Source organism: Hemitrygon akajei, chromosome 29 (assembly GCF_048418815.1).
Source record: "Hemitrygon akajei chromosome 29, sHemAka1.3, whole genome shotgun sequence".
NCBI classification, from domain to species: domain Eukaryota; kingdom Metazoa; phylum Chordata; class Chondrichthyes; order Myliobatiformes; family Dasyatidae; genus Hemitrygon; species Hemitrygon akajei.
In genome coordinates this window covers 31941137-31955904 of record NC_133152.1, presented here as the reverse complement: position 1 = coordinate 31955904, position 14768 = coordinate 31941137, and the positions used below count along the sequence as shown (strand labels likewise).

General features: G+C 44.9%; 1 protein-coding gene across 1 annotated transcript in view; it reads left to right on the top strand.

The window, feature by feature from the left end:
* The first annotated feature begins 4187 nt into the window (after positions 1 to 4187).
* LOC140718532 (uncharacterized) overlaps positions 4188 to 14768 on the top strand; it is a 74314-nt gene continuing 63733 nt past the window's right edge. The window contains exons 1-4 of the mRNA XM_073032495.1: positions 4188 to 4489; positions 7725 to 7856; positions 12181 to 12320; positions 13105 to 13189. Of these exons, the coding sequence (XP_072888596.1) occupies positions 12191 to 12320; positions 13105 to 13189 (215 nt within the window). The 5' untranslated portion in view covers positions 4188 to 4489; positions 7725 to 7856; positions 12181 to 12190. The remainder of the gene's footprint in view (positions 4490 to 7724; positions 7857 to 12180; positions 12321 to 13104; positions 13190 to 14768) is intronic.

The following is a 14768-nucleotide window of genomic DNA, read 5'->3' as shown; positions in this document are numbered from 1 at the left end:
ACAACCTCCCACTCTGGCTCCTTGTCCACCCACACCGCTTGACCCAGGGGCAGCAGATGATTCCGATGGAGTACCTTGATAGGCCCTTTCCCATCCTCAGGTTTTACCCGGTAAACTGGCAGGTTTGGCATCTGGCTCTCTATTACATAGAGGCTGGCCGCCCATCGATCTGCCAACTTGTGCTTACCAGGGAGTCCCAAATTCAGTAAAAGGACCCGGTTGCCCGGCAATAATTGGACAAACTTCACCTTTTGATCATACCGCATCTTATTCCTCTGATTTTGTTTGGTGGCCGCCGCCTCGGCCAACTCGTACGCCCTCTGTAACTCCCTCTTCATGTTGGACACATACTTTAGATAGGACTTCCCCCACTTCACCCCCAAAACAAAGCAACCTCGCTTCCCGCCCGAACATCAGATAATAGCGCCCACTTTCTGGGGTCTCGGCCAGGTGGTCACGGCCTCTATCTTGGTTGGATCAGTAGCCACTCCCTCTCGCGAAATGATATGGCCAACGTAGCTAACCGACGACTTGCAGAACTGGCATTTGTCCAGGGAAAGCTTCAACCCTTCTTCATTAAGCCGGCCCAACACCTTCAACAGCCTCTCCTTATGTTCCTCCAAAGTCGATCCAAACACTATCAAATCGTCCAGGTACACCAGCACCTCTAACAGATTCATATCCCCCACAGTTCTCTCCATGAGCCTCTGGAAGGTGGCTGGGGCTCCCGATATGCCTTGGGGCATTCGTTCGAACTGAAAGAACCCCAGCGGGCAGATAAAAGCGGTCTTCTCTTTATCGCCCGCACTCATCGGGATCTGGTAATACCCACTTCTTAAATCCAGCACACTGAACCACTTCGCACTGCTCAGGCAGGCCAACGCATCCTCGACTCTTGAGACAGTATATTGATCAGGGACAGTTCGCCGATTCAACGTCCTGTAGTCAACACACATGCACACTCTCCCATTCTTCTTCCGTGCCACCACTATTGGGGACGCATAAGGACTTCGGGACTCAGCTATGATTCCGGCCTCCTTCAACTTGCACAAGTGCTGCCGCACGTCCTCAACATCTGCCGGAGCCAGCCGCCGGGATCTCTCTCGGAACGGGGTGTCCTCCGTCACCCGGATGGTGTGGCGAGTGCTTTTGGAGCAGCCAACATCAAACTCGCCCCGAGAAAAAACAGCTTCCATCTTCAGCATCTTCTCCACTAGCCTGTGTTTCCACTCCGGCGACACAGGGGAATCCCCGAAGTTAAAGACTTCAGCGGTCAGCTCCCTTCGATGCTCCGATCCCTCCCCGTTAGGGGTCCTCACTGGTGCGCTAGACATTACCGTCACCGGGAACAGATGTGCCAGTGGCATTCCTCTCTTAAAGGTGATTTCTCTTGCCGTGGTGTTCCTGACACTTATAGCTATACGCCTCGCATGTACCACCCCTGGTCTCTGCACTTCGGGCCTCACCAGCACCCCCGCCGGAAATCGTGTCTCCCCTTCAAGATCGTCCGGGGCGTCTACTAACAGGGCTTCACCCGTCGGCACTCCTGGGAATCTGGGGGTCCCCATCACTAGTGCTACCTCCCCGGGTCGGATCACCTTGGGCCTCGCCTGCGTACACCACACCGTCCCTCGTTTACACTCCGGGTCCAGCCCTAGGGAGGCAACCCCTTCTTCGAACACCGCTCGAAACACTGGATGCACTGAGAGGGTCTCCAGAAAGTCTTCCCCACTTTCTCCTCACTTCCCGCCTGAACGATGGAGGTGGGCCTTTCCTATAAGCCTGCCGGATAGTCCACACCACCTTGTCCTCCTCCAGAGAGCCACTGAATATCTGACTCATCCTCACGCTAGCCACGTCAGGCGCCTTCACTACCCCCCGGCGCCACAGCCCTGAGAGCATCCCCTCCATCCTAAATATGTACTCGGAGAGCTTTTCCCCTCTCCATTGTTCCAGGCGTTGGAACTCTGCTAAAAGCAGCCAGGGTTCCCCTGACAACCCAAACGCTCCCTCCAAAACTTCTATACATTCCTCCACTGAGGCCCCAGGCTTCTCAGTTTTCAACTCCCGGACTGTTTTGGCTGCTAAACCCCTCAAACTTCCCACCAATCGCTGCCTCTTCTCCACCTCCGAGCCTGGCCACTCCTCTAACATCAAGGACGTATGCTCGATCCAGGTCTCATAGTCCACCTCCCCGTCCGGAGTAGGCTTGGCTCCGGTCTAAAGTATGTGTCCGACATGAAGAGGGAGTTACAGAGGGCTTACGAGTTGGCCGAGGCGGCGGCCACCAAACAAAATCAGAGGAATAAGATGCGGTATGATCGAAAGGTGAAGTTTGTCCAATTATTGCCGGGCGACCGGGTCCTTTTATGGAATTTGGGACTCCCTGGTAAGCACAAGTTGGCAGATCGATGGGCGGCCAGCCTCTATGTAATAGAGAGCCAGATGCCAAACCTGCCAGTTTACCGGGTAAAACCTGAGGATGGGAAAGGGCCTATCAAGGTACTCCATCGGAATCACCTGCTGCCCCTGGGTCAAGTGGTGTGGGTGGACAAGGAGCCAGAGTGGGAAATGCCTGAGCATAGTGAGTGTAATGATCGGTGATGACTAAAACATTCGCGGTGTTGCTGGTGTCAGGCTCAATTGACAGAAAATCCATACATACCAGGTCCAGAGGTACCCACTCTCAGGGGCGACCAGTGCAGTGGGTTGGGAGCGGGAGTCGTCCTGGGAGAGGAGGGGCGGCAGGCAGCATGTGCTTTAACTGTGGGAAAGAGGGGCATTTCAGGCGGGACTGTGGGCGGCCGAGGGTGTGCTATAGCTGTGGAGAGGAGGGACACTTTAGGTGGGATTGTGAGAGACAAGGAGTTCCGCGGAGGACAAGCCCCCCCTGCGACTAAGAAGGGGGAGGTGTCGGGAAACTTAGGAGAGGCTCAGTGAGGGAACGGACTGGAGCCTCTGGAGGAACACGTTCCCAGAGATCAGCCAGGGGACCACCGGGTGCCCACGCCTCTATCCCGGATGAGCCCCCACAAATGTAACACTTACCCAAAAGGCTGGTATATGTCTAGGGGAAAAGGAGATCCAGCCACTCACCAACCCACCTCCCGTACATGCAGGTGCTGTGAGAATCGAGTTTATGCCTCGCGCCCACCAACAATATCAAACCCACAACAAATACCGTTATGAAATACACTTTAAAGAGTTTACTAAAATTAAAAGAGTATTAGGCAATACAATATATATATACAAGGAAAAAAACAAAAGGCGCCAACTTATCAAAGTTCAGTCAGTTTAGTGCACTCATTGGAGCTCAACCAGCGAACCATTCGACCCCTCGTCGCTTGCCTCCGACTTCCACATCTTCCACCTCGGACTCCCCGGTGGTCTTCCGAGCGCACGTCCACCTCCCTCGGTGTCTTCCTCCTGACTCCCTTCACACCACAAGCCCGCGCAACCCCTCCCCCAAGTTCCCAGCCTCACAAAACACAATAACATTCCCCATTGATTAACAAATGAATACAATTACCATATCAGCCATTCTAAAGCGAAACAACGGCGAGAGAAACACTTATCAGACAAAGAAGCATTCCTACTTGTAACAAACCAAAGAAGCCATTTTGAGTAACATACACAGGACATTGTACATTTGCAAAAGAGATCGGAGGGAGAGACTCTGCCATCAGCCGCCGGAGCGACACATTTTCCGCATTATTTCCAAGAAGACTGCCGTACATTTCTTTGAATTAGTTTCATGTTTTAAAGTAACAGATCATAACTTTTACACCATCTTCTGTGGCGACGTGTCATCAATCGCTTTGTTTTTCACTGAAACTTGGTACACGTGAAAATAAACCAATTTTTGTTTCCGGAATTTATATTTGCAGGGTTGTTGGAAAAAGTGACTAAAATCCACCACGCAACATTGAGGAGATCAAAGAAATATAATTCCCCTCGAACTGACTGGTTAGCAAAACGATACAAAAAAATACTGTCACAATTTCTTACACCTCCGATTAGCGAAGGAAGACAAATGTGGGTTTTTTTCATGCAGGTTTCATGCTAATCAGCCGGAACCAGGGGGAGTAAATGACTCGGTGATAGGCTCAGCCTCAGCATTATGTTCTGTTTCCTGTAGGTTTTATACTACTCCGGAACCACGGGGGGAGTAAATGACTGGGTGACAGGCTCAGCCTCAGCGTTATGTTCTGTTTCCTGTAGGTTTTGTGCTATTATGGAACCAGTGCCAGTAAATGTCTGGGTGACAGGCTCAGCCTCAGCGTTATGTTCTGTTACCTGTAGGTTTTGTGCTATTATGGAACCAGGGGGAGTAAATGACTCAGTGACAGGCTTAGCCTCAGCGTTATCCCCGCCCACAGCAACAGAAAGTAAAGTCGGGCTCTTCATGGTTTCTAGTTTGTGCAGCGTTCACGTCGCTCTTCCACTGGACCCGAATCCAGTGTTTGCCGCGGGGTGAAGCGCCTTTCCAGTAAGTACAGACATCGCTTAACCGTCTGGGACAAGTCCCTTCGTTCGGTCGGTTTGGAGCCGGTTTCTGATCGGGGTCGGTCTGAGGAGACACAGAGAGATGGGGCGAGGGGAGGCGGTTCCTGATCCGCCCAGCTCGCGTTTGTTTATTTCTCCCTTTTCGACTGGGCGGTGGGAATGTTCGCGGTGCGGGCCGTGTTTATGCGATATTGCGAGCGCCGTGAGGCTTCCACTTGGCGCCAAGAACCGATCTGCCGAGCGGTGGCCGGTTCACTGACAGACGAGGCCATTTTCCAACTGGCACCGTTGGGGGAGAAGGGGTGGGGAACTGAACAGAGCGCCCTCTGGTGGCGGGATTACTCACCGTTCGGCGAGTGTCCCCCTAACGGTGGGAAGGTGTCGCAGTTGTCCTATGGCAGCGGGATTACTCTCTGCCCGGCGAGTGTCCCCCTAGCGGTGGGAAGGTGTCGCGGTTGTCCTATGGCAGCAGGATTACTCACCGCCCGGCGTGTGGCCCCCTAGCGGTCGGGAGGAGTCGTCACGATTGCCGACCATTGCTCGAAGTTTTTTGTGTTCATTCTGACCTGAAACACCAGACAGTGATTTCTTCTGGAGACTCAGTATGTACAAACGTATCCAAAAATATTCCGTCAGTGAAGTTACACTTAGTTCTGAGCTTGTTCAGAGTTTCTCCTTGGGGTTTTCAGCTGCTGGTGTCATTCTGATGTGGTGCTTCGATTCCATTTTCCTGTCTGGACTCCATTCCCTCAGTCCAGTTTTAATGATCTTATAAACTCTTAGTACGTCGGAAATAGAAACTGGAGTTCAGCTTTTGCACATCCACTACCATTCAATAAGATCTTGACCAATTTTGTTTTTAACCTCTACACCATTTTCCTATGTTCCAAATATCTATCAATCTCAATTGACATCTGAGCTTCTACAAGCCTTTTGAGTAGGAAATTACAAAATGTGGTATAAAGATACTGGTTGAAGAAATCTCTTTTGTCTGTCGCTCAGGACTAAACCCCTTGTTTCGAGGCTGTAGCCATAGATTCTATACAGTTACGTCGGTTTAAAAATTACCCTGTCATCCACCCGTTTAAGATCTACCAAGGACATCCACCCTCTGAAGAAAACCAAGAAAGAAGAATAAATTAGCAATTTTCTTCTCATCCCTTATTTAAACAAACAATGTTTTATACTGTATATATGATCAGTAGTTCAAATCGAGGCTCCAGTTTGTCAGCAGAAATCTTATTGTTTATGACAATAAGTATTTCAGCTTGGCACAGGAACAGGCTCTTTGACCCACAATGTCATTTTGCTTCAGACAAGGCATGAATATTAGAATTTTTCAAGTCATTGTCCTTGGCCCAACTGTCTTCTGCTGCCTAAAAGCATTTTTCTTCATCATGCATGGTGATTTTTTTTATTGACAAACAAATTAATCTTCAACTTCTAAAAATTGGAGTAGTTGGGTGCATGAACTAACAAAATTACTGGGTACCCTGTAAGAATTGACTTTCCTCCTAAAGTTGGTGAGTGATGGAATATGTGTTCATCACTGGGTCGGTGCATTCTAGCAAGGAAAAGTTTTGTAAATCAAAGACAAGACAGTCTCATGGCAATGATTGGCTTTCCACCCTCCACACAAACCAAATATTCTCTCAGCAGAATGCACTTCACCTCCTGTATGTAGCATCCACAAAATACTTTGTGAACGTTATTACCACAGAAGAAAATGTAAGAAAAAGGAGCATTCTGATCCTCGAGCCCACAGATCATTGTACTAAAGAACCATTTTCCTAACCAAATTCCCTATTCCTTGATCCCTCTATTGTCCAGCAAACTGCCTTTGTCGATCAATAACTGGGCCTCCACAGTCTGTAAAGCAGAGAATCTCAAGAATTCAACACCCTCTGCATGAAGAAAATATGCTTCGCTGAAATCCTAAATGATCTACCCATTATTTTGGGATTATAACTCCTAATTCTAGACTCCTTAGCAAGGGATATCAGGCTGCCACATCTACCCTGTTGAGCCCTTAAAGAGATTTGTACATTTCAGTGAGGTCATGTTGTACTGTTCTGCGTTCTAAAGGTCCATCTCTTTATGGCACACCCAGGATCTCATATGGTGATGACTTGTTTTTGTTGATTATGAGAACATACACTTAGTTGCCACTTCATTACAGGAGTGGAACCAGGTGTGATCTGCAACTGAAGCTCACTCAGTTCAGGGTTTGACCATTCAGAGATGGTCTTCTGCACATCACTGTTGTCTTCTTCCTGCATGTTAAGCTGCTGGCGTTTAGAGCAGTAGAGAAGATCGTCCATCTGTAGTGGTGTTCAGGGCTTCCTTCATCATGTCAGTAGCTTCCCCTCGGTTTTCACTACCGTCAGTCATACAAGTCCTGGGTGGAGACTCAGGAATACCGTCGCACTCAGATGTAGAAGGATTCTTCATTGCTGTTTCTGTAACAGTTTTGTTTTACCAGTCAGGGTTGTTAGCCCTGAGCTGAACCCTCTACCCTGGAGGGCCAGTGGACCAGTCTTAGTCTGGCTTTTACCCTTTGACCTGTTTGGCATGGGCAACCCATAAAGCCCTGACTCCAGCCTGCATATCTCTCTGGGTCATTGAGGCACACAAACCTCCAAACCCTACGAGAAGATTGTGCTGCTCTTGGAGGACGTCACTATCGTAACGTGTAATTATTTCAGTTGTTGACACCTTCCTGTCGGTTTGGGCCAATCTGGCCATTCTCATCTGACCTCTCATTAACATGGCATTTTCGCCCACAGAACTGCCACTCTCGGGATTTCTCTGCCTCCTTCCTGATGGCAGTGGTGAGAAGAGGGCATGGTTGCTTCATGTGCTAACTAGTTTATGTTTCCCTCTCTTGAAAAGAACTTGAATGACGCCATATCCACTTCCCCAGTAATCATAGTCAGAGTCACATAACAGTCACTGACAGCAGCTTGTTTGATATAAAATTTATCAAACCATTTTAGCTTGCTGGTGTGGTCACTGTGTCATGCCATTTATCAATCCCTTCTCAATTGTATAAATTTTTATTTTGTCTCCCAGAGCAGGTTGAAGAGTTTATTACCTGATGTGTAAGCTTCACAGATTTGTGGGGAAAAACTGTTCGATCACCCATCCTTGTCCTACACTTTGGTACGTTTGTACTATTTTAGTTAAAGTTATAATGTATTTTCTTTCATTTATTGCAGTGGAAGGATTCTGCATTTGAAGAACTGGATATAATTTCCTACATATTTATTTTTTATAAAGTATTATTACTTTACGGGTAGCGAAAGGATCGTGAAGTCGATATTTAATCGCCATAAACAGCCAATCTGTGGGTAAGTTTAATTATAGCACACCAATAAGCATCGGCTGTTTTTGTTGGGAATTTGGGGTATCTGCAAATAAAGGAGGAACTGTACACATTTTCAAAGTCAAAATAAATATTATCAGAGTACATCTATGTCACCACATGAAGCCTGAGATTAATTCTTCTGTGGGCATTCTTTGCAAATCTATAAAACATTAGCTATAACACGATCAATGAAAGATCAAGTAGAGTGCAAAGGACAACAAACTGCAAACGTTAGATATAAATAAATAACAATAAATAACAAGAACATGAAATAACCAGATAAAGAGTACTAAAAGTGATATCATTGGATATGGGAACATCTCAATGGATGGGCAAGTAAGTGTAGTTACCCCCTTTTGTTCAAGAGCCTGTAGTTTGAGGGGTAGTGACTGTTCTTGAACCTGGTGGTGCGAGTACCTTCTACCTAATGGCAGCAGTGAGAAGAGAGCATGGCCTGGGTAGTGAGGATCTCTGATGATGGATGCTGCTTTCCTACAACAGCATTTTCATGTAGATGTGCTCAGTGGTTGTGAGGGCTTCACCTCTGATGAAACCTTTCAAAGATTTTTTTTTTAAAGTTATTAGACTTGTATAAAGAATAAGAATCACAATTCAACCAAAGAGAAGATTCACTGCTTGCATAAAGACATTGCTCCTTTTTATACCCTTCAAGATCTCTTCAAAAATATATCATAACAATTCCCCCAGTACCTTTCTGGACAAACGTGTATTTCACCGTTATCTACTCTCAAGGCTGTAGACTGGTACACACACTCAGTTCTGGACTGGTCCATGTGTACTTTCTCAAAAAATTCTCACACCCAAACACACAATTTTGTCTTACAAACTTCCATTTTGTGTTACACATTTTAGCATATAGTAAGGAGAAATCAAATTTAATTCTTTTCTTAGAACAACTAAATTATCTTTGCATTCTATTATGTGACTTCACTTATAGGTGTCTGGGCCATTCTGGACAATTTTAAATGGAATTCTTGTACACTGACATATCGACAAAATTACAGCTAATGCTTTTTTTTAATGCATGTTTAAAAACGGAGGTGGTGTTACTTTACTCACCCATTAACTTCTGCCAGAGCACTGCTGTAATATTTTTTGTTTATCAGAGAAAATATTACAGCGGTGCTCTGGCAGGATAGATTAGAGGGATCGTCTAGGGAGACTGTTTGGGTGGAATTGAGGAATGGGAAAGGTGTAGTAACACTTATAGGGGTGTATTATAGACCACCTAATGGGGAGCGAGATTTGGAGGAGCAAATTTGCAAGGAGATAGCAGATATTTGTAGTAAGCATGGGGTTGTGATTGTGGGAGATTTTAATTTTCCACACATAGATTGGAAAGCCCATACTGTAAAAGGGATGGATGGGTTGGAGTTTGTAAAATGTGTGCAGGATAGTTTTTTGCAGCAATACATAGAGGTACCGACTAGAGAAAGGGCAGTGTTGGATCTTCTGTTAGGGGATGAAATAGGTCAAGTGATGGAGATATGTGTTAGGGAGCACTTCGGGTCCAGTGATCACAATGCCATTAGTTTCAATATAATTATGGAGAAGGATAGGACTGGACCCAGGGTTGAGATTTTTGATTGGAGAAAGGCTAACTTTGAGGAGCTGTGAAAGGATTTAGAAGGAGTGGATTGGGACAATTTGTTTTATGGGAAGAATGTAATAGAAAAATGGAGGTCATTTAAAGGTGAAATTTTGAGGGTACAGAATCTTTATGTTCCTGTTAGGTTGAAAGGAAAGGTTAAAAGTTTGAGAGAGCCATGGTTTTCAAGGGATGTTGGAAACTTAGTTAGGAAAAAGAGAGATATCTACAATAAATATAGGCAGCATGGAGTAAATGAGGTGCTCGAGGAATATAAAGAATGTAAGAAGAATCTTAAGAAAGAAATGATAAAAACTAAAAGAAGATACGAGGTTGCTTTGGCAAGTAAGGTGAAAATATATCTGAAGGGTTTCTACAGTTGTATTAATAGCAAAAGGATAGTGAGGGATGAAATTGGTCCCTTAGAGAATCAGAGTGGACAGCTATGTGTGGAGCCAAAAGAGATGGGGGAGATTTTGAACAATTTCTTTTCTTCGGTATTCACTAAGGAGAAGGATATTGAATTGTGTAAGGTAAGGGAAACAAGTAGGGAAGTTATGGAAACTATGACGATTAAAGAGGAGGAAGTACTGGAGCTTTTAAGGAATATAAAAGTGGATAAATCTCTGGATCCTGACAGGATATTCCCTAGGACCTTTAGGGAAGTTAGTGTAGAAATAGCAAGGCTCTGACAGAAATATTTTAAATATCATTAGAAATGGGGATGGTGCCAGAGGATTGGCATGTTGCTCATGTGGTTCCATTGTTTAAAAAGGGTTCTAAGAGTAAAGCTAGCAATTAGCCTGTCAGTTTGACGTCAGTAGTGGGTAAATTAATGGAAATTATTCTTAGAGATGTTATATATAATTATCTGGATAGACAGGGTCTGATTAGGAACAGTCAACATGGATTTGTGTGTGGAAGTTCATGTTTGACAAATCTTACTGAATTCTTTAAAGAGGTTACGAGGAAAGTTGACGGGGGTAAAGCAGTGGATGTTGTCTGTATGGACTTCAGTAAGGCCTTTGACAAGGTTCCACATGGAAGGTTAGTTAGGTTCAATCGTTAGGTATTAATCTTGAAGTAATAAAATGGATTCAACAGTGACTGGATGGGAGATGCTAGAGAGTAGTGGTGGATAACTGTTTGTCAGGTTGGAGGCCGGTGACTAGTGGTGTGCCTCAGGAATCTGTACTGGGCCCAATGTTGTTTGTCATATACATTATTGATCTGGATGATGGGGTGGTAAATTGGATTAGTAAGTATGTGGATGATACTAAGGTGGGTGGCGTTGTGGATAATGAAGTGCGTTTTCAAAGCTTGCAGAGAGATTTAAGCCAGTTAGAAGAGTGGGCAGATGGAGTTTAATGCTGATAAATGTGAGGTGCTACATTTTGGTAGGACTAATCAAAATAGGAGATATATGGTAAATGGTAGGGCATTGAAGAATGCAGTAGAACAGAGTGATCTAAGAATAATGGTGCATAGTTCCCTGAAGGTGGAATCTCATGTGGATAGGGTGGTGAAGAAAGCTTTTGGTATGTTGGCCTTTATAAATCAGAGCATTGAGTGTAGGAGTTGGGATGTAATGTTAAAATTGTACAAGGCATTGGTGAGGCCGAATTTGGAGTATTGTGTACAGTTCTGGTCACCGAATTATAGGAAAGATGTCAACAAAATAGAGAGAGTACAGAGAAGATTTACTAGAATGTTACCTGGGTTTCAGCACCTAATTTACAGGGAAAGGTTGAACAAGTTAGGTCTTTATTCCTTGGAGCGTAGAAGGTTGAGGGGGCACTTGATAGAGGTATTTAAAATTATGAGGGGGATAGATAGAGTTGACATGAATAGGCTTTCTCCATTGAGAGTAGGGGAGATTCAAACAAGAGGACATGAGTTGCAAGTTAGGGGGCAAAGGTTTAAGGGTAACAGGAGGGGGATTTTCCTTACTCAGAGAGTGGTAGCTGTGTGGAATGAGCTTCCAGTAGAAGTGGTAGAGACAGGTTTGGTATTGTCATTTAAAGTAAAATTGGATAGGTATATGGACAGGAAAGGAATGGAGGATTATGGGCTGAATGCGTGTCAGTGGGACTAGGTGAAAGTAAGTGTTCGGCACGGACTAGAAGGGCCGAGATGGCCTGTTTCCGTGCTGTAATTGTTATATGGTGGGGTCTTTGTGAGTAGAAGACAGCAAATTTATGTTTTATTGTTTAACTCACCTCATAACCTATTATTTATTAGACCTGGAACCAAAAGTGGCAAAGTCTCCTTCTATTTCACATTTGGTTAAATGGACTTCCAATAATTATATACAGGAATGAAAAAACAAAGGACATGCTGGAAATCCAAAGCACCAGACACAAAATGCAGGAGGAGCTCAGTAGGTCAGGCAGCATCTACGGATAAGAATAAACAGTTGATGTTTTGGGCCGAGACCCTTGTGCAGGTCTGAGAGGGAAGATGGAGGGGGGGAGATGCCTGAATTAAAAGGTGGAGGGAGGGAAATGAAGCAAGCTGGAAGGTGATGGGTGAAGCCAGGTGGTTGGGGAAAGGTCAAGGGCTGGAGAAGAAAGAAACTGATAGGAGAGGAGAGTGAATGGCAGAAGAAAGAAGTGGGGGGATGAGAGGTATTTCAGAAGGCTTGCTTGACTGAGAACCATTTAGTAAATCCCCAGAGTTGTCTAATTGTGTTTTGCAGATACTAAAGGATGCATCCAGTTCCAATGAAGACTGAGAACTGGAAACCACTGCCTGTCATCCTAGATGTCTCACTGTTAACAGCGTTGCTCATCACTGTATGGACAGTCATTTGTAGTGATCTTGCACTGATTTTCACAGGTCTGCAGTTTATGCCATTTCAACATCATTTTCTAGACTTGCACATTGATATTTATATTTATAATTCAGAAATAACCCATTTGGATAAAGACATCATCTAGAGCAGGGGGTCCTTGCCCTTTTTCTGTAATGGCCCCCTACCATTAACCAAAGGGGTCCATGGACCTCAAGTTGGGAACCACTGGTCTAGAGATACCTATTGTATCTGGAGAATAGATAAAAATAGGCAAATGAGTTTTAAACAAAGCCTGTATTTTAATTACACTGAAGGTAAATAAGCAAATTAGTGAAATAAGATGCATGATGGAATGAGGCTCCCGTATTGTGGACACGGCACAGGATGAATTTCTAATCCTCTAGATTTCTGCATCTGGAGAAATATTGGAAAACTTTACACATCCTAGTGGCAAAGCATGTAGTTGAATGTGTGGAGAAGTTTATAAACCTTGATGGTAGAATAGTGTTGTGAATGTGGTATGAAAAAATTAGAATTGTTTCTGGAGCTAAAGTTAAATTAGACAGTTTAGCTTTGTTAAGAGTTGCTAGACCGGATATTGTGTGGATCTCAATGTTGAAACATGTCATTACTTAATAGCAAAAGGTACTGTTAGTTGGATTAACTGCTGGTGCAAGGTGTACCCAAGAATCAAGATTGAATTCAGCTTTGGCAAGAAACAGAAGATACACATAAAGTCAAGTCTGCTTGTTAAATATCAGAACAACACAATTCACTGGACTGACAAGCACTTCCAATTTTTTGTGTTTTTCTGTCACCTTTCTGCAGGAAACCACTGGGGTCACGTCAGTAGCAGGAGGTGGCACGGATTGGAATCCATCGATAAATCAATAATGCTCAGTAAAAGAAATGGGTAAGCAGTGAAGTGGATCTAGAACTATTGTTACTCTAATTGGGTGATAGTATTAGTCTGAAATGGCCTGTCTCTTATTTTGATCCTGAGACCCCTTGTTGTTCTAAACCAGAGCAAGCATCCTCCTTGTATCTATTCTGTTGAGCCTCCCAAGCATTTTGTCCTTTGCAATGAGGTCAGCCCTCATTTCTCTGAGCTGTAGAGAATAGATGCCCTCCTAACTCTAGCAAGTACAGTTATCCCTGTTTGATTCACTGAAATGCCACAGATTATTTAGGACAGCTGTCCATAATTAACAAAGCCTTTCTTGCTGTAACAAAATGGAGACTAATCACCATGAATAATACGTTTTTTGTTCCATATGAGTATTAACATAGGAGGAGAATTAGGCCTTTTGGCCCATTGTTTCTGCTCTGCCACTTTATCAGGGTTGATCTATTATCTCTACTGGCTTCTCCCCACCTTTGACTCTCTTACTAATCATGAACCTATCAACCTCCGCTTTAAATCTACACAATGACTTGGCCTCCATTGCCACCTGTGGCAAAGTATTCCACAGATTCACCACCCTCTGGCTAAAGAAATTCCTTCTCACCATTGTTCTGAGGGGACATTCGTCTATTATGAGGCTGTGCCCTCTGACCATAGACCTCCTCATTATAGGAAACATCTTCTCCACATTCAGTCTATTTCAGCCTTTCAATATTCGATAGATTACAATGAGATCCCCCTTTATTCTTCTAAACTCCAGCCCAGAGCAATTAAATGCTCCTCGCATATTCTCCATTTCGTTCCTGGGATCATTCTCGTAAACCTCCTCTGGACCCACTCCGTTTTTTAGGAAAGGGGCCCAAAATGCTCACAGTACTCCCAAGTGCAGTGTGACCATTCTTGCCTTTTTGTCTCTTGTCAATATCATTAATGCCAGGATGCTCCACTTGTTCATAACAATGTATTGTGTGTATTCTTGGTTTCAAATCACCCCAGCAGCTCTAAGGATTATATTTCTTCACAGGAAAAATGGCAAGCTACAGTATAAGCGGTAATACTGGTAACACAACACTGGGTGCAGTACAAAAGTGAAGAACGTGTTGGTTGTCCGATGATGACCAAGACCTGTGCGGGAGGAATCTTGTTGCTCTGGATCAGTTCCACTCTCTCACCCTTACAAACCTTGGTCCAATGGTATGAGAAATTGTCATGACTGGAGACTTCCTTGGCTGCAGTGGATAGCCATGACACTTTCTGTGCCTTGTCATGCTCTTTGCTCTCCATGAAGCATTGCAGCATTGCCTTCTTGACCGTTAGATCTTGTAGTTGATCTCATCTGCCCAGTCTGCTGGGGCATGCAAATCCCTGTCTCCCGGCTACCCTCACCTGGTTCATCTCTCCTGTCGAAGCGGTGTGGCCACTGTTGATTGCAAACAGTTTCTTGGCCAGAGGTGAGAGCTGGGTGACAGGTGGGGACCAAAGGTGGATGAGCTGCCCCTGAGTGGGCACGACAAGCCTGCCACCAGAGGTGCTACCCCTCTCTGGACACGCCATACACCGTACAGAGAATTAACTTCGAGACATTGGA